The following is a 20,003-nucleotide window of genomic DNA, read 5'->3' on the forward strand; positions in this document are numbered from 1 at the left end:
AGCTACCTTTTAGTGACAAGGTAGTGTGTGCCAGGTGCTGTTAAATGTTTTACATGCCTCATTCCATTTAATCTGCCAGCAATCCCACAAAGCAAGTACTATTACTACCCTTTTTCTCAGATGAGAAGAAAGAGGAACACAGGGAGGAAGTAATTTACTAGCGATCAGCATATTAATCAAGTTCATTGAACTTATGAGTGAATGGATAAATAAATGTGCAAGAATGGAGATATCCTGTTTAGTCGCCTTACCTACATATAAACACTTTTTCATATTAGGAATAGGAGATACGGAAACAGTAGGCAAGCTAACCAGTGTGAAACAAGAAGTTCTTTGAAAGATAAGCCCCAGTTGATCTTATATTTTTCTCTTACTAAACAATTATTGTATATAGTCGGCTGTCTTTGGAGATAGCAGGTTCCCTCATTTAGAGATTTTCAGAGATGGAAAAAAAGGTAGCACCTAATACTCCTTCCTCATTTCAGAGCTCATGATGGGCATCACTAATTGATCACAGCACTTTTCACAGTTGAGCCTGAAATACAGGCCCAGAATCCGTCTTCCCACAGCGAGTCAGGCATCTACGACCAGAGTTGACTATGTAAATCCCTTTTGCCATCTCTATTAGAATAGACTAGAAGGCCACTTGCCAAGGGTGTTATGGAAGAGATGTAACCTTTGGATGTGTGTGCTGGTGGTAGAGAGAAGGGTGGATCTTCATCCAATCCTGACATTTTCTTCAAAAACATTCTGAAATCGCAGAGCGTAAAAACAGAAATAATTCCCTCCAGTTGTCACAGAGCTGTTTGTCTATCTGTGACTGTTTGTGGAGTGTCTGCAGTGTGGAAGGTGGTTGGCTAAAGCATGGGACCCATGCTATGTCACATGCTATGGTGGCTGTCATCGGGACCCACATCTGCCCCCAGGACCTTGCAGTCTTTTCGGGGGGCATAACATGACCAGGTACTAGCAGCAATGAGGGTTAAGGTAGTAGAGGAGATGAGATTCAGGGGGAAGGAGGGTGCTATGTGGGATTAGCATGGTTATTAATTATCATAGCTGATGCTTGCTGAATTTTCCTGTGCCTAGCAGTGTTCCGTGGGCTTAACACCTACTAACAATCTGCACGACATTTTTATTTTACAGAGGAAGAAATTAAGACCAGTGAGGTTAAGCAACTTGGCCAAGGTCGTAAAGCTAGTAACTAGTGGAGCCAGGATTGTGAACCCACATAGCCTGCATCCAGGGCAGATCTCTACTCTTAATTATTAGACCTGGCTGTCTGTCGGGATTTGACCAAGGAGGGGAGATGGAAGCCAAGCCTTCAAGGATTCATATGGCCTTGAGTGGCTCCGTGGAGGAAAAGGGGGGAAGGCATTTCTGTTTCAGACATGGTATTCCACTCGTTTTCAGAACTGGCGGAAACACCCAAGCAGACACACACACACACACACACACACACACACACACACGGGCTGGGTAACTAACTCTTCATGCCCTTGGTTCTCAGTTTACCTCAGAGGAAGATCAGGGAGGGAGAAAAATGGGAACATCGTGGCCAGTATCTGGACTCTAATGGAGGTACAATCAGAGGCTGCATTTTTTCCACAGCGTGTTTTGAATTGTGGTGGCTCTGGAATGGCCCAGTGGGGATGTGGTGAAGTTGAACTCTTAGAGATGTCAGGAATACTTTATTTTAGTTGCAGAACTTTGATTTTGGAAGGCCAGTGGTGGCCTTCTTACTGTCCCGAGAGGGTGTCTGTCTCGGCTCGCTGTGAACAAAAGGGGAACGTGTTCGTGCCACTGGTAGTGGGGTACAGGTCTCCCCAACGTAGGACGTGTTTAATAATAATGTCGAGGCTTGTGAATCTTAAGTCTCCCTAGAATTAACTGGCCATTTAAACCAAGGGTGTGAAGTCACCTATAAACCAAGCAACATCAGGCGGTCTAGGAGGTGACATCTGGCCAGGAGTAGTTGTCTTTGTCACTTGCCTGGTGTAGGTAGTGTGTCTCTGGAGTACTCATCAGCTTCCTCCCCACCTAAGTCCCCCTTTCTTCCTCCTGGGGATGCACTGAAGCTTCCTGGGCAAAGGTGTGTCTGGTAGAGGTTGTCACCATCACCTTCCTTGGCTTGACGCTTCTGCTGAGACGCCCCCCAGCTGGGCGTCTGTGTCTTCCGCTTCCTCCTTTGAATCTGCCTTTGGCTGTGACTGACAGATAAGTTATCAGGGAAGGGTGGAATTGGGAGTGAGGACTGACGTACACAATGACCCCAACAGATTCCTCTTGTCAGGAACACAGATGGACTCACTGAAGAGGATAGCCAAGTTCACATACGTATTCTTTAAATGATTCATTACTTCCTTCAGTCTCTCCTAATGCTTCATTATTTTACATTCTCCTAATCCTTTTCCAAATGTTACTTTCCACCCTTCACTCAGATAAAGAACAAAATGAAAGGGATACCAAAAACACCTATTCTTAAAAAATTATTTCTTACACACCCTCTATTATAGACACTGTCCCACCCGTGGGGTTGCAGCACTAAGCCAGGACACGTGCACACTGTTCCACCAAGCAGCAGATCAGCTCGTTTTGCGCCTATAAAGTTGTTTTCTGGGTGTACACCTGTCTTTATTTGCTTTTAGATTGTTAAGCTTGCGAATCACTTGCAAAGGCCGTTCTAATACAAGTTGCCTCATCTAAAATCCTTACAGTACTATGTTTGTCTTCAAAGTCGCTCTTTTAAGTGACCAGTTGCTTCCCTGTCTCACCAGGCAAATCGGAGACAATCTGATTGTCCCTGGAGGAGTGAAGACCATCGAGGCCAATGGGAAGATGGTGATCCCTGGAGGCATCGATGTCCACACTCACTTCCAGATGCCATACAAGGGAATGACCACAGTGGATGACTTCTTCCAAGGGACGAAGGCTGCCTTAGCGGGGGGCACCACCATGATCAGTGAGTCGCCTGACCCTACATGCTCCTGGTCCCAACAAGTGACTGTTTCACTGACGTCACAACCCCTGTGCTCTCTGGCAGTAGCTTATACACGTCTCTCAGTTCAGTGTACAGACCTTCTGCCTGATGGGACCTGAGGAAAGCAGGGGCTAGGGAGGACCCTGGCAGCTCCCTGAAATTGCCTAGAGGAGATTCACGAGGCCAGGGAAATAGCTGTCCTCTCTCGTCCGCCTCAGAGCAGGGGCTGGGTATACCGTGGGTGGGGAATCGGCAATCATCTCTGGGCCGGACACTGGGAGAAGTGTGGAGAAGGGCCCTACATTATTTTAGCACTTCCAGCTCGGGCCTGGGGCAGGCGGGGACAGAGCGCGCGGGCAGAGCGCTGTCAACGGGACTCAGTGTCCCCGCGAGGGAAAGATAACGGGGACCTGCTGTGCTTGAGGAACTCGTGGGGTTTGGTGGCATTTACTGTTATCTGGTCTGCCCTGGCTCTTGATCAATTCCTATCTGAAGGTGGGGCAAGTGGTGGTGGTTTCCTTTGGTTTTTGTTTCTGTTTTTCTCTTTCTTTTCTTTTCTTTTCTTTTCTTTTCTTTCCTTTCCTCTATTGCAATTCCAGAGAAACCTAGGGAGTTGCGTGCCATTGCTTCTCTTCTCTTCTCTTCTCTTCTCTTCTCTTCTCTTCTCTTTTCTTTTCTTTTCTTTTCTTTCTTTTTCTCGGAACTATTGCAATTCCAGAGAAACCTAGGGAGTTGCGTGCCATTGGATTACGGAACAGATAACATTCCAGGGCAGTCCTTCCTGTCCCAAAGGAATCCCAAGGAATTGGGTCCCATCCCAGTCCTGGGCCTAAACTTGGTCAGCAAGAGCACTGTTTATTTTACCACCGTGTGCACCCATCCAAGGACACAGAACAGCCTGAGCTGTGGAGTTGCTCATTGTCCTTGGGCTCCTTTTGACGGGAGCCCTGCAAGGTTGAGCTCCAGCAAGCTGGGTGTGGAAACCCGGGAAAATTGCATCAAGGCCATAAAAGGTGCAATTCAGGGAGACTGAAGCTTTTCTCCAGCTAAAGGAAGGAAGCCAGCTGACTTCTTAGCAGCCGCCTGCCCACAGAAGCCCTGATGTAGGTCCATACGTCAGTGATGCAGCTCCTTGCGTCTGCTTTCTGAGAAGCACACTGGGCTGCCTGGGGTAGGAGGCTGAGGAAGTGAGTGATCTTGGCTTGGCTTTCTGCCTTCCCGGCCAGCAGCTGGACCTGTTCAGTATCCGGGGAGTGTGTATTGTGCTTGGTCTTCTAGGTTAGGGAAGGAGCTGGAGGGGGGTCAGAGTTGTACGTGATGAGAGAAAACCATACCAAGAAATCCAAAGCTGTACATGTCCTTCATAGATAAATTAAGACCCTGGATATGCAGCAAGAGAAGAAAACCCATAAAGCCCCCATCACTGTTACGGTTTGGCTATAGTTTCCTTCCCGTGAAGCAGAAACAGGATCATAATAGACATACTGTGTCTTAGTGGTGTTTTAGTGTATCATTTCAGTAAAAAATCCTGGCAGGGATGTCTTTCCATCCATTATCTTTTTATTCCACTACAGCATTTAAAATGGGTGCCTGCTCCTCCATTCTATGAAGGTGTATTTATCATTTAGTTAAACTTCTCTATTGTTGTAGATTTTGATGGTTTCCAGTTTTTCACTTAAATAAACATAAATAATGTTTGCAGTGGCAAACATCTTTGGCACCCACGTTTTGCAAATGGCATGTCGATTTCCTTGGAAATAATTCTTTGGCATGGGAATAATCATCGTGTTAAGGTATGAAAAATATCGAGTTGTTATGTGTATTTCAAAATTTTTCTTAGGAAAGTTGTACCAATTTGCACTTCTCCACAACTGCCCGAGAGAGCTACGGGAGTGGCAGTCTTGTCTTATCCTCCTCAGTTGTAAATGTCATTATATTAAACAGTGTTGTCCACGTTGCAGGTACTGTGGAAGTAGATTTGGGTCTCAAAAGAAAACATATTCTTTTTTTTTTTTTAAGATTTTATTTATTCTAGAGAGAGAGAGAGCAGGGGGAGGAAGAGAGGGAGAGGGACAAGCAGACTACACATTGAGCTTACTGCAGGGCTTGATCTCAGGACCCCAAGATCGTGACTTGAGCCAAAACCAAGAGTCGGACACTTAACTGACTGAGCCACCCAGGCGCTCCAAGAAAACATATTCTTGACAAAAAGTTTATATGGAAATAAGATCTGTGGGCTGAGCATCAGGTTCGTGACACTGGCTCTTTCCTGTGGCAGTAAACACAGGATGTCACTGCCCTGTTACCTGGCATCACTTTAATTACCCTCCTTCCACCCTCAAAAGGGAGTCTGACTTGCTTCACTAGCAGTGACTTCCCATAATTCTGGTAATAATGGCACCTAGTAGGTACTCATTGACATTATTGAGCACTTACTATGTGCCAGACATCGGGTGAGATGCTTTTCATGCATTTTGCCATTTAATCATACAACAAAGTTAGAAGGAAGGAACTATGACATTCTGCCCTCTACCCCACTGAGCCCCGATCTCAAGGATGAGAAAACTGGGGTTTAGAGAAGCTAGTAGCTTGTCCAAGAGCAACACGGGTAAGTGACAGTTAAATGATCAGCAGTCTGGAAACTGCCAGGGAACACTTTCTAACGCTATGCACAGGAAGTAGAGGCTTTGCAGCCTTAGCTAAGCAAGCAGGAGCAGGCCTGTGCAGAGGGGAGCAGAGGCCGTGTCAGTGACTTACCCATCTGGGGCCTCTGTCGTTCAGTTGACCACGTGGTGCCCGAGCCCAAGGCCAGCCTGACGGAGGCTTATGAGAAGTGGCGAGAGTGGGCGGATGGCAAGAGCTGCTGCGACTATGCCTTGCACGTGGACATCACCCACTGGAACGACAGCGTGAAGCAGGAGGTGCAGAACCTCATCAAGGACAAAGGTGAGCCCCGTGTGCCCTCCTCCCTTCTTTTTTTTTTTTTTTTAAAGATTTTATTTATTTATTTGACAGAGATAGAGACAGCCAGCGAGAGAGGGAACACAAGCAGGGGGAGTGGGAGAGGAAGAAGCAGGCTCCTAGTGGAGGAGCCTGACGTGGGGCTCGATCCCATAACTCCGGGATCATGCCCTGAACCGAAGGCAGACGCTTAACCTCTGTGCCACCCAGGCGCCCCCCTCCTCCCTTCTTGCTCGGAGCCTGGACGCTTGAGCGTGAGTGCTAGGTGAGGGTACCACTGCGTTCCAGGCACTTTGTCTTGGTGTACGCCATCTCCCTCCTTATGAGAGCCTCAGAATAAGGATGATTATCTCAGTTAGCAGATGGAGAGCCTGAGGCTCAGAATAAGTGGCCCAGGATCACAGGGCTAGTTAGCGGTAAATATACCCAAAGTCTGTACTCTTCACCTCCATGCAACACTGCCCATTAGAGGAAGAAACTGAGGCCAGGAGAGGTTAGCATCTTCTAGAAGGTCACACAGCTACTAAATGTGAGATTAGGAATTTTTAACCTTTGTAACTTGCGCTCTAAAGATCAAACCATTATGGTTCTCAAACAGTGTTATACTCAGGAAAGGCTATGGCACTTGTGGGAGCGAAGATGTGTTCGTACTCAGGCTAGGAGCTTAGGACATGGAAATGTGTGTGTCCTCTCAGTGGGTACATGATTTGGGTTTCCCTGGTCGTCTTAGATTCTTCTGTTCTCTACTTCCTTCTACCTTTCAATCATCAGATATTTCACGTACACGCACTACCCCCTCATACACACAAATAGACCCGCAGTGTGCTCAGCATCATAACGTCACCTGGGGGATTTAGGGACATGTAAGGAATGGTCTCTGCTGAGCGTGCAAGGCCAGAGGAAGCAGGCCAGTGAAGAGCTACAGGATAAATGCCACAGGGTGCTGGATAGTGTTGTAATAGTAATAGCATTACACTAATTTCATCACAATCATGGTCTAATACTAATGTAATAAGATGTATTGTTATAACACTAAATTAATAATACTGTTCTCAGTGAGCTGCCTGGATGCGGATGCCGGAGTGCAGTGGAAAGAGTGAGCTCTGGGTTGCAGGGGAGGGGAGAGGATAGGCTCCCAGGGTCCACGTCCCTCCTCATCCGACGAGCTCTGCCCAGACCTTCTTGATCCAGGATATGAGATTGCAACCCCCCTCCTGTCTTGTGATTCCTTTCACACCATGCATCTCAACTGGGGTAGAAAATGGAACGGCTTTAACGCCCACTTCCCTTCCAAGGAGCCCGGGTCATTCCGCAGATGATGCAGAGGCTTATGGGAAGGGTAGTGTTGGGAAAAGCTGCCCCAAGCTGAACCATTCTGGGTAGGGAAGTTCTCACATTACAACCCGCTTTTGGCCTGGAACACTGTGGGCTGAGATGGCCCTAATGGTTGGAGACCAAAATTATCCTCCTTTCCTCAAAATGACTCTCTGTTTGTTCCCCAGCCCCACCTATTTATATAAATTACTACATTAATAGCCTATTTGGGAGTGAAAAATTAAATAGCGCTTTCGTTATAGCCCTTACAGCTTAGATATTTAAGCACACGGTGCACCTTGACTTCTGCCCCTTAGCTCCGTTAGTTCCCCGAGGATGTGGTCTCCATCCTCGATGCAGACCCCTGCACAGGCTCTAGTGTGGAGCAGGCATTCCTAAAGTGGCGAAATAAACCCATCCCAGGAGCTGCATTAATGAAGCTCAAATATGGTGCCAGGTCTGGTGCTGAGCCTTTGGTATCTGTTGTCTCACTGAACGTTTCCAACTGCCTTCCGAAGTAGGCTGTGGTCATTTTTCCATGTTACAGGTGAGGAGACGGAGAGGTGAGGTATCCCAAGCTCACTGAGCTAGTAGGTGCTGCTGCCCCCGATTCTCGGTGCTGTATCCTGCCTCGAGCAGTAGCAAAGCTTACTGACTCCCTGGGCTGGGGGACGGGGGAACGGGGGGATGGGGAGGCAAGACAGAGGCGTAGCAGAGCTCCTTCTGCTGTGACACCACGTCGGCATTGCTGCTTCTGCACGGGAGGCGAGAATGGAGAATGGGAAGCAACTGCTTTATATTGGACGGGCGCCTGTCATGCACTTGGACCCCACGGCCGACGGGAGCAAAGGAAGGAGAGTGGATGTGATGTGCTAATGGTTTTTTCTTCCTGTTTTCCCTCCCTTCCCTCTCTTGCAGGGGTTAACTCCTTCATGGTTTACATGGCCTATAAGGATTTGTATCAAGTGTCCAACACAGAGGTAACAAGCCATTGCTGTGTGGTTTGGGGTAGCTGGATGGGTTTCCCATTGTTGCCGATGACCTTGGCTCTTGGAGCGTGAGTCACTGTGGTCTCTGTGGGAGACTGTTGGGCCAGAGTGCTTCTTAAGGCCCTCGCAGTCCACACTACATTTTAAATAAGGGAGCAGGCAGGGTGCCCATGGCAAGGCAGTCCAGGAGCTAGAATTTCCACTGGCAGCAGCTTTCTCAGAAGGACAAGAGGAAGGGCATGCCGAAATCTCCAGCTGCCACACCAGCCCTAAACCCTGCAGGAGTTCAGCAGAAGTATGAGGTGCTCTGCCTCGCAGGATTAAGAGGGCCTTCTGCTGTTTGGGCGAATAGCTTGTCTCTGACTTTCCCTGAGACATTCTCATGGCATGTGTTGGTTTGAGATGAATCTCACATTTTCAGAGGAAATACAAGGAATGAATTCCCATCCCTCCTGGGTAGGAGGTGGGGGGGAGGTCTACCTTGAAGGGTTAGGGAATAGGGGTGCCAGCTTTCCTTCGAGCTTCTGGCCAGGCTGTAGCAGCTCTCAGGAGCACTTGTCGAGAAGGACCATTAAAAACGTGCTGGAGGCAGCGTAGAAGGCTCGACAGCACGTTGTTGTACATTTACCCTGTCGGCTGGGGAGACATGACATGTTCTTCACAGAGAGTTTCCTAGAGTTCCTGTGGACTCACACTTCTTGGTCGTGCATGTTTTAGTCTGTGTTTCTTGTCCTAATCACTGATTTTCTCTGGCTTTCCTCATTTGTTTTACTTGTGGCCCTAGTGATGGACCCCTGTGTGAAGTTGTTGAAAGCCTCAGTGGTTGGTGAAGCTGACAGCAACTCCTTTCTCTTTCAGCTTTACGAGATCTTCACCTGTCTGGGTGAGCTGGGAGCCATTGCGCAAGTCCACGCAGAGAATGGGGATATCATTGCCCAGGTAACGCCGCGCAGCCCTGGGTGTGCTCTCTGCACGGGCTTGGATCCCCGGCCCGTCTCTCTCCTTGTTCCTGCAGTATTGCATGAGCTTTTCATGGGCGTGAGGCTCGGTCCCAAACCCTCTGCTAAAAACAGCACCTGCCCCAAAGAACTTCCCAGGCTAGGAGGAGGCAATGAAGGGAAGCAAGGGAGAAAGCCGAGGGTGCTGTGAAAAGGGGGACTGTCTGACCATCCAAGGGGATCAGAACAGGCATCCCGGAAGAGGTTTTCCAATTGGGCCATTTAGTGGGAGAGTGTTGCTGATTCTCTTTGAAAAGTGAGTCCAAGCTACGTGACAGTCTCTGTCCTAGGGAAGAACCCTCAGGCAGTGCTTCTCAGAAATCCGATCCAGGACTGCGGAGCTCACGGCTTTAGGTAATAAAGGTAATAAAAATCTTGTGGGGATCAGACATCCCACTGGTTTCCTAGAAGTTGTACTGAGAAACCTGAGGCAAGAGTGAGGAAAGCGAGGCCCCAAGACCCAAAGTGATGGTTTATGAGGAAGCAGAAGGCACTCTCTCCATCTCCCGGGTCACTTAATGGGCTGGCTGCCCAGATGTGTCTTAGCCAGGGTCTTCTTTACCTCAGAAGCATTCAAGATTGGCCTCTACTAGGAGGAGGCCGCTAGAAGAGTGGGAGCTCTCTTGGTCCATATAATAACATTCACAGCTAAAACCATTATTCATTCTTTCAGAGAGTATTTCCTGAGCGCTTTGTGCCAGGCACGAGTTTACTGAGGGGAACCAAAACAGACACACTCCATAGCTTGCTAGTCCTTGGGCTGAGACTTCATTTTAGAAGTCGTGCAGGACTTGGTGAATGTGGTCAGCAGGGTGTGGGAACCATGAGGCCGACCCTTGTCTCAGACCTGTGAACATCAAAGAGCAGGTACCATGTTGTGAGCCCTTCCGGCCGTGTGCGAGGCGCTGGTGCGCGCTGTAGTGTGTTCTCACTCTTCACCTGGCCCTTCAGAGATGGCTACCATCTACCCTGTTTTGTAGAGGAGAACTTTGGGCTCAGAAGGATGCAGTCACCGGCCCAAGGATCCCAGCCGGTAACTGGGAGAAGAAAATCTTAGCTCTGAGGTGGTGTGGCTTCGCCAGAGTCGGTGCGTCCTGGGCCTGTTGCCCCAGCAGTCCCGCTGCAGGCCCCCCAGAGAGACAGCATGTCCCCGCAGCGCGGGGCTCCAGCTGCTAGGATTTCAGACTCTGGGTGTTATCTCATGAGCAGAGGAGGTGAGCTAAATGTGTCGTTTCCTCTTGCTGACCAAGGAGATTCATTAGTCAGGCCCCTGACAGCCTTCTCCCACGTCCCCCACACACTCAGAGATAATGAAATCATTTTCCAGAGAGGGTCCGGTGCTCACAGGAGGCATCCCCGTGGTGCTAGAGCTTCACTCCTCCTCTTGCTCTCCATTTTCAGCACAGCAGCCAGAGGACCCAGCCCTCCTTCCAGATGCCCTAGAAACCAAACTCCCCACTACTTCCTCCAAGGCCCTGTGGAGGCAAACAGACTCTAGTGCTAAGCCCCCTTTCCAGCTTCCTCTGGTGGCCCCTTAGCACCAAACTGTCTCTGGTTCCCCGCCCCCCCCGCCCCCGTCCCCTCTCTTCCCTACCTTGTCAAGGATCTGTTCTCAGTCAGGGAAAGAATAAGGGCATTTTTCCATTTGGGTGAGTTTCTTGTGGGTATTTATTATATTCAGATTGAGCTGAAAGATTTTATCACATTGTCGAAATGAAGGCAGCTGCTGTATTCAGCCTTGATGCAGAAATCACCAAAGAGCAAGAAGAAATCTCCTCATGGGTACCAGCCATGGAGATTTTCAAAAGTTTCAAGCCGGCAGGACCATCTGAGAGGGTAGCCTCTTTAGCCGTTCATCTCACAGTAGTTCCTGAGCACCTACTATGTGCTGAGCCTTGGAGAGGGAAGATGAAAAAAACAGGGTTCCTGTCCTCTTGGAGCAAACCAAAATTGTGTCATTACCCAAACTGGGATGTAATTACAGCCATGGTCAGTGCCTCAAGGTGCCCACGCCCCCCCCCCCCAGGTAAGGTGGCTTCGAAGGGTCTTTGCGTCCCCTTCCTAACCTTCCAGCTGTAGGGACACCAGGGCGTTTAGACTGGGACTTCCCAGCAGGAGCAGCGCATTAAAATCACCTGCGGAGCGTGGGGATTCCTGGGATTCTCGTGGCTGCAGAGATGCTGGTGTAGGAGGTCGGCACTCAGCTTCAGGCACGTGATGCAATGTCCTGGGAGACCGCTCCTGGAGCGCGCTCCCTCCTGTGCGCGGGGCCAGCACCCTTGGACAAGATCGACGTGAGAGTGTCAGATGAGACAGAAGAGGCTTTGTAGTTGGACACCTCGACCTTTGTGTGACTTCAGGAGACGACACAGAGCAGAAGCTCTCCAGAGTTCAGAAGAAACTGGGTTCAGTGCAAGTTTCGAGAAATGGAACAGTAAGAATGAGAAGTGAAGGTTCTTTGCTGCAAAATCAGCCTGTGGCCTTTTTTCTAATCCTGTAGAGCTGGAGACGGTGATCATGCCTCTTCTCACAATTGCTTCGAGTGTGTGCATCTTTCTTCCTATACCTTTAAAAAGATTTATACTATTAGAAACAAAATAAAAACAACAATGACAAAAAATAGTTCTTCTTGTGCAGAGAGAAGGACTCCTTTCCTTTCTACACATCTCCTACTTCCAAAGAGCCACAAGGCTTCGTTCAGGTCACTCTCCCTCGTCTCTCCCTGCACAGCGCCCAGGTTCATTGGCACTGGCCTCAGTGCTTGGAGAGTGAAGCCCAGCAAAACTACAGACACGGCAGCTTAGGAGTCCTGCCAGTCCCAATTAGCCCACGTGTGTGTTCACTGCCCAGCCACCTGCTCCTTCCAGAAAGCTGGCCATAGTCTGAAGAATTTAGCCATCAGCTGTGAGGGGTAGGCAATTTTGTCACAAAACAGACTAATTAAATAGAATCGGACCGTAAGACCGAGTCAGGTAATGCTGTTTGGAGGCATTGTTTCATCTGGTTAAATTCTGAGTCTGTTTGTTGCAGCCATCCATTTAAACGACAAGAAAGCCCGAGGGCTTTGTTAGAGCGCAGATCCCCAGAATGTCACCTCTGCATTCCGATTTGGAGAGGGCCAGACAGCTGCACGGCTACAAAAGCAAGCCGGGCGATTCTGATGTAGGGGGAGGCGACTAGACCTTGTGAAACACAGCAGGAAGCTGTAAGAAGTCAGTGAGTTGGTGTGACTTTTGATGTGTAACAGCGACAAAATTCTGATGCTCTAAGTGACTGCCGTCCTTTTAATAAAAAAAAAAAAAAGCTACCCTGAAACGTTTTTTTCTCCTCTTAGTTAAGACTTGACCCTATTTTATAATTCCAGATGGAGCATTAACAAAGGTATTCAACATACACGTCTTATTCTTTTTGTTCCCTTGGACCCTTTTCTTCAGATTAAGATACCAGCATAGTTTTTCCATGCCTCAGTGGAGCTTATCTCAAAACTGTTCTCGGTTCTTTTCTTGCTGTAGGAGCAAACCCGGATGTTGGAAATGGGGATCACTGGCCCAGAAGGCCATGTGCTGAGCAGACCAGAGGAGGTGAGTTGTGGGGGGCCGGGGATGGGGCTGGAGGAGGGGGCAGGACAGCCGTGGAGGTGCTCTGTTTTTCCATCATCTTCTGGGAGACTCGTGTTCCTACAGTCCCCAGCAGCCTGGTAAATGGCCTGCTGCTCGTTTGACACTTGGAGTGTTTGTGTTTGGCCTGCCTCCCCCAGGTATGTGCTTACACGGGGTAGGAGCAAACCTTGAGGAAAGGTGGGGAGAGTCTGTGAATACCAGACAGCAGTATTGGATCATTTCTTCCAAAGAGCACATATGATGGACCAACTCAAGGGACTCAGAGAAAAGTAGAAAGCAACATGAGGGAAATGCGTACTTGTGACCCCTTGTCTCTCTAAAGAGAACTCAAGGTGGAGGGTCTTCCACACTTACTCATTTGGAGAGGTAAATACCTAAATCCTTTCTTAATCAGGGTCCATCTCAAAGACATTTCCGCTTCCTCCCTGATTCCATATTATATTCTGAGTCCTGCAAAATAAAATATCAGCCATATGGGTAGTAGGTGGAGTGGGTGTTTCATAGACATTATGTCTATCGATTTGTTGTAAGGTGATGAGTAAGTCTGCATATGGGCGTTTCCCTCGTGTAAAATGAATGATGAATAGAGTAGGGCCTGCTTAGTAGCTGACGAGTGAATAGATGCTAACTAGTGGCTGATCGCGTGTGTTTGGGATGTCGGCAGCTTCAACTGCTGGCACAGGGTGCAGAACGGGGCCTTGGCTGGCCACATGGCTGACAGCATACCGGCTTTGGGAGGCCAGCCCGGGAGTGGCGCCTGGAGTGCCTTCAGGGCCCTCTGTGCAAGTGGCCTGAGCCCAGCTCCTGCCCTGTCGCCCCAGCCCCCCCCACTCTGCAGAAGGCAGAACCAGAAACAAGTGATTCCTGTGGCCTCTTTTAGAGGCTTTTAAAAATTAAAAGGTCACTCACAGACAAATGTTCCTATCATAAACATTCGAGGACTTTTTACGAGCTGAATACAGTTGTGTCACTCATGCCCAGCTGGAGAAGCAGAACTGTCAGCACTCGTGAAACTCCTCAGCATCTAATGACATTGTTGTTCCCGGTTAAAATCATTTATCCTTATTTCACAGCATTCCAGAAAGGTCTGGCTCCGGAATATCAGGCCCCTTCTATGGAACGCTAGCCCGTACCCGGCGCTGTGCTAATTACCTTAGCTGTCCTTGATGCTGCTCAGGGTGCTGGGCACTACTGTTGGGCGAAGAAGCGAAGGCTCAGGGGGTTAAGCCCCTAGCTGCTCCCATGTGAAGGACTGGAAAGCTGTTTACGCGGCGTGAGCGGGCCGGGGTGATCGGCACTGTTTGTGAAACTTTCCCTAAATGCTGGTCGCGGCAGAGATTTGCTGGCAAGATGGGTTTGTGTAGCAGCAGCCAGGGGATTTCTGAGCGAAGTCTATTTTTGTTCCTTGGTTTGTTTTCCCAACCCCTCCCCACCCCACTCCTCCTGTTCCCGTCTCCTTTTTAGTAAAAAGCTTCTCAGCTGTAGATCTGGACAACCCTGAAAGCCCTTTTGGGTGAAGCTGCAGGGTGATGTCACCTTCCAAAGATAGTCATGTTGTCAAGGTGCAGAAGAACCCGCAGAGCTGGGAGGGGGTGGGACCCGAGGGGCCAGACTGAGGCCGTGGGGAGTGCAGTGGGCAGCACAGGTGTGAAGAAGGCGGGATGGGCGGAGGGGGGGCCAGCCCCTCTTCGGTTCGGAGCACACTCTGCTACCATCTCAGCACACCCTGTGCAGAGAGAGCTGAACCTGAGCTTTGCTCCCGAAGTCCGGTGCTTCAGGAAGGTGGCCATATTCATCTGTGGTCAGAGGCTCCAGGGGCTCGTCCCCTTGGAAGCAAGTGCCGCTTGGGGGATGCCAGCAGGCAGGACCCGCCAAGTTCTAGAGTCTGTTTCCTGAACTACACCCACCAAGGGCAGTGGCTGGTTTGCGTTATGCAAACACCGGGCATCTGCAAGCTGTTTTTGGTATTTTTTTAAAGTGTTGGGCTGCATAGGCTGACCAGAATGTCCTATCCATCCAACATGGAACTATTGCCGATTGAATGGGAGAATGCCAGCATCATTGCTTTGGGCTGAATCGGACTGCCTTGGGCTTTGGGCAGTGACACAGGCTCTCCCACACTGGCCAGGAGCTGTGATGAGCAATAAGACCAACAGCCCGCCTGCCAGGCTCACTTGCCTTGTCCCAGGGGCAGGTCAGGTGCCTTAAAGGATGAGCTCTTAGAATCCTCACAACAGCCCTGTGTGCCAGGTCCTATTACTGTCCCCATTTTACAGACAGGAAACTGAGGCTTTGGGAGGTTATGTACCATACCCGAGGTCGCCCAGCTTGTCTGTGGCAGAACCAGAACCCAGACCCAGGCCATTTGAAAGAACCTGAGCTCTAAAGACCGTTTGTTAATAAAGTAAGGGGAAACTCATTATTTCTTATTGAATAAATCCAACCAAGTTGGCTAGCGTATTTGAACATGTAGATTCTACCTTGGAGGGGATGGAAGAAATCGAGAAGAAGAGAACCCTCTGCTGAGAAGCCTGGGACTCATTTTCTTTTTAAAGATTTTATTTATTTATTGTAGAGACAGAGAGAGAGAGCACAAGTGGGGGAAGGGACAGAGGGAGAGGAGAGGGAGAATTTCAAGCAGAGGTCACACTAAGTGTGCAGAGCCTGACGTGGGGCTCAGTCCCACAACCCTGAGATCATGACCTGAGCTGAAATCAAGAGTCAGCCCCTTAACTGACTGAGCCACCCCAGTGCCCTGGAAGCCTGGGAATTATCAGTGCAAGAAATGCCTGCTGGGATGGCCACCTCTGACTGAAAAGGATTTGATGTCTAATCACCTTTACTGGTTATTATTTCCATATTGGTGTTGGGATGCTTTGCCAGAGAATCTGTCTGGGAAGACTGGGGAGCAAAAGCTTCCATCACATGAAGCCACTGGGATCATGACAGGGAGAGGAGGGAAGCAACCTAGGAAGGTGAGGGCGAGACTCTGAGACGCCAAGTGAAGCGCCACAGCGGGGACGTGGTGGGTTGGGGCCCTCTAACTGCAGACCCTCTGGGCTTTGCAGCTCGGTGCTTCGCTACATTCTCAGCTTACAGAGGCAGGGGAGTGGCCCCTAAGAGGCTTGTGCTTCTCTTGACTCCCGGGACTTCTTTTTGCAGCTGGAAGCTGAGGCTGTGTTCCGTGCCATCACCATTGCGAGCCAAACCAACTGTCCACTCTACGTCACAAAGGTCATGAGCAAGAGCGCGGCGGACCTGATCTCGCAAGCCAGGAAAAAAGGTGATTGGTGCTCCCAAGGGCTCAGCACCAGCCATGTGGCTCCTTCCCCCCTCTGGCTGTCCTGTGGGAATGTGCTTATTTTACTCCTTGCCTTGCTCTCTGGGAAGCCCTTCCTCCGTGTTAGTGCAGAGGGTCCTGTGTGGATGGCAGGACTCTGGCATTTCTCCCACTTGGTGGGTGAGTTTACTAGGCTCAGGAAGGGCAAGTTGTTTGTCTGGGATGACACAGCTTCGATCAGTGTTTTGAGGCGTCTTTCTTTTTTTTTTTTTTAAGATTTTATTTATTCATTTGAGACGGAGATACAGAAAGAGAGAGCATGAGCAGGGGGAGAGGCAGAGGGAGAGGGAGAAGCAGACTCCTGGCTGAGCCAGGAGCCAGACGTGGGGCTCGATCCCAGGATCCTGGGATCATGACCTGAGCCGAAGGCAGGCACTTAACCATCTGAGCCAGCCAGGTGCCCCAGGTGTCTTTCTTCCTCCCTTTGATCCTTCATTGTCAGTTCACATTATCTGAGCTTTATAAATGGACATACTAGTCAAGATTATAGTGGGTGCAGAAGTCAAAGATCCAACTCAAATGGACTTAAAAGTAAATTATTGGTTGAAGGTGTTTCAGGCATAGCTGGATCAAGGGGTTTCAACAATGATGTTGGGGCTCTATCACTCTTGATCCTTTCTTGTCTCTGTTTTCCTCTCTTTTGGCTTCATTTTCAGGGTGAACAGTGACAAGAGTAAATGCTCAGAGGCACCCGTTGTCCTCAGCATTCAATGGGGGGGCATCCATCAAAGATGGAGCTTTTCCAACAGCTCCATCAAAAGTGCCCAGGAGGGCTCTGATTGCCTCGGCTTGGGTCATGGGCCCCTCCTAGAGCCAGTGTCTGCTCCGGGGATGCTGCAATTGATCGGCCAGGGTGGAGGGCAGTGAGCAGGGGCGGGGTCCCACCACCTGAGCCACACAGGTTAGCACAGCTGATTTTGGACAAGGAGTTGAATGGGTCTCTAAAGCATGACTCGTGGCACCGCCTTCACACCCCGGAGCTTTGTCCCCACCGCCTTCTGCCTCCTGCTGTTTTCCTCCGTGGCTGTTAACTTGGGCTTCATTTGCTCCTCCGGTACCAAGCAGAAGTTTACTCTCATTTCAGAGCTTTCTCTTCTGCTTTTTGTTCTCGTCTTCCGTGGCACACTCATGGGCTCACTTGTGAGCAGCGTATGGTTGAGAACCTGGAGGTGTGGGGCCCTGTGTTAGTCGGGAGAGAGGATTTCTTAGGCCCGTGTGTATACTTGTTACCACCCTGTCCTGGCGGCCATTGTGGTCATGGAGACCCCAGATAAGGGACTTATCCACCAAACTCTGAGCGGGTCTGTAAAGACCCGCATGTGGGTGGCTTGGGTGGCTAAAAATAGTTCCCCGGACTCTGATGGCTGAGTGTTCAGCTGCTTGCCCTTCTGGCAAAGGGGACCCCTTTCTTCTGGGAGGGGATTCTTCCTAATTGTCTAGACAGGCTTCGTAGCTAGTACATTCTGGGGCATCTCCTGCCTTACCCCGCTCACAGTAAGCCTGCTGTTTTCTTTCTTTGCTTGTAAATGTCTCAGCGTGACATGGGTGGCTGCTCTCCTGGGTATGAGTCATTGGGTGAGAGCCAGGAAAGTAGCCCAATCTTCCTTTCCCATTCTTGGAGAAAGGCAAAAAGAAAAAAAGCAAGCAAGCGAGCAAGAAAAATGCATGGGGAACCCTCCCACCCTCTCCCCAAGACCACCTACCATACTTACTCTCATGCCTTCTGCTCATGGCTACATCCTCCCTCAGAACCATCTCAGGATGAGCGAGAGTCTCAAGGACAGAGAGCTTCCACTATACACTGGGTCTTCTTTTAAACTCCTGGAGAAAGATGCCTCACCCTTCGCCTTCTGGCTCATGATTGTCTGGCAAGAAGAGCTAGGATAGCCATGTCTCCAGAGTGGCCGGGAGGCAGGGAGACCTTGTTTCAGGGCTGAAACGCTGACTCCTGACACGGAAGCCAGGAAACATCTTGGGACCTGTCATTCACAGGGAAGGAAAGAAGCATACTTAGAGCAGGGAGAGAGTATAGCAGGGCTTACTCTCTTCCCTCCTGACCTGAAGTCCGGTGTCTTCACTCACCAGGTATTCTTCAACAACTCTGCATAGCTGCTCAGAATTAATATTAGGGATTCACAGTTTAATAAGGACCAACTGTATGCCCCGCACAGAGATAAATACTTCAAATTTATTGTTACGCAGAATTGTCAAAGAGCCCTGAGAAATAGACATTATCCCCATTTTTCAGATGAGGAAATTGAAGCACAATGTGTCAGGATCTCCCAGCTGGGAGAGCTGGTGTTCAAACCCAACCATTATTAAAATTTTTGCTTATTCTACTCTTCCATCTAAAGACAGTCTGAAGGGAGAGTTCTTCCACTTTTTTTTAAAAGAGATTTTATTTATTTATTAGAGAGAGAGAGCACGAGCGGGGGGAGAGGAAGAAGCAGGCTCCCCGCTGAGCAAGATGCCCGATGTGGGGCTTGATCCCAGGACCCTGGGATCATGACCTGAGCTGAAGGCAGACGTTTAACCAACTGAGCCACCCAGGCGCCCCAGAGTTCTTCCACTTCTAAGATCGTATTTCTCTTAATAGTACCTGGGGCTTGCCTTGACCTCCATTTCTTTCTTTGTGGTCCTATATGATGTAGTTGGGTAAATTGCTTTAGAGAGCCCTTGAAATTCTCGTTAGTTTTGTGTGGATCCTTTTTCCCGTCCTCCCAAAGAGCAGGGCTGTCATATATGAATCATTGCCATTGATTCCTTCTTTTGCCTATGGCAGACATCACAAGTCAGTCTTGACTCTTACAGTGAAACCAAGAGCATATTTAGAATTCTTTTGGCAAAGAATTCCAGGCAACCAAAACCCATAGATTGGAGTTGAAGGAAGGCAAGACATATTTATAATTTTGGCCATAGAGCCTTCCTACACTTTGACAATAGGGGGAACTTGAATGTGGAAGGTGGAAGACTGAAGCTAGAGAAGTCCTGGGCTTTATGGGGCATCTTTTGCCCAAGATTCTGGTGTAGAGAAACTTGGTACCAAACAACCTTCTGTGAGACAGCATTTGCCTTCTCTTTCTCTCTCCCTTCTTCTTTAAAAAGCTCAGCTTAGATCAGTTTATTTCCCAGTATCCCTTCTCCTTGCTGCTTGGTTTGTGCATATAAACCCTGAATTGCAGACACAGGGTCCAAGAAGTGAGCCTCATCTTTGATGTGTCCCAGGTTATTGGGTGCCCTCGAGCAGATATCACTCCTTGTTTTAGCTTATGGAATAACAAGCATGATGGAAAGATTATGAGAACCTCATTGTGGAACCAGAGCATGTCCTTGCAACAAGCAGGAGCTGGCAGCTCCCAGGCACGCAGGCGCGCTGGGGGCTTCGGGCGTCTGCCGTGGGAAGGAGTAGCAGTAGCATAAGGAAATTGCAGTCACCAAGCGTCTCGTGTGTACCAGACACTTTGTACGTGCCAGATCCTTTCATTTTTTTTTAAGTTTTTTTCTTTTTAAGATTTTATTTATTTATTTGACAGAGATAGAGAGAGTACAAGCAGGGGGAGCAGCAGGCCGGGGAGAAGCAGGCTACCGCTGAGCAGAGAGCCCGACATGAGGCTGGATCCCAAGACCCTGGGATCATGACCTGAGCTGAAGGCAGATGCTTAACTGACTGAGCCACCCAGGGGCCCCCAGATCCTTTCATTTTCAGAATCCTGAGAAGTAGACATGGTCTTATTTCATCTATTCCAGGAAAGGCCTAGTCCATATTTTAACATTTCTGAAATGTCAATGAATCTTAGAATC

The 20,003-nt window shown here is 49.2% G+C and overlaps 1 protein-coding gene across 1 annotated transcript in view; it reads left to right on the forward strand.

The window, feature by feature from the left end:
* The window catches only part of DPYSL3 (dihydropyrimidinase like 3), a 58,719-nt gene that overhangs the window by 29,854 nt on the left and 8,862 nt on the right, over window positions 1-20,003 (forward strand). Inside the window, exons 3-8 of the mRNA XM_040622263.1 lie at window positions 2,778-2,962; window positions 5,762-5,926; window positions 8,174-8,235; window positions 9,103-9,183; window positions 12,755-12,823; window positions 16,025-16,145. Of these exons, the coding sequence (XP_040478197.1) occupies window positions 2,778-2,962; window positions 5,762-5,926; window positions 8,174-8,235; window positions 9,103-9,183; window positions 12,755-12,823; window positions 16,025-16,145 (683 nt within the window). The remainder of the gene's footprint in view (window positions 1-2,777; window positions 2,963-5,761; window positions 5,927-8,173; window positions 8,236-9,102; window positions 9,184-12,754; window positions 12,824-16,024; window positions 16,146-20,003) is intronic.

The sequence above is a fragment of the Ursus maritimus genome, unplaced genomic scaffold, assembly GCF_017311325.1.
Source record: "Ursus maritimus isolate PB19 unplaced genomic scaffold, ASM1731132v1 scaffold_5, whole genome shotgun sequence".
NCBI lineage: Eukaryota > Metazoa > Chordata > Mammalia > Carnivora > Ursidae > Ursus > Ursus maritimus.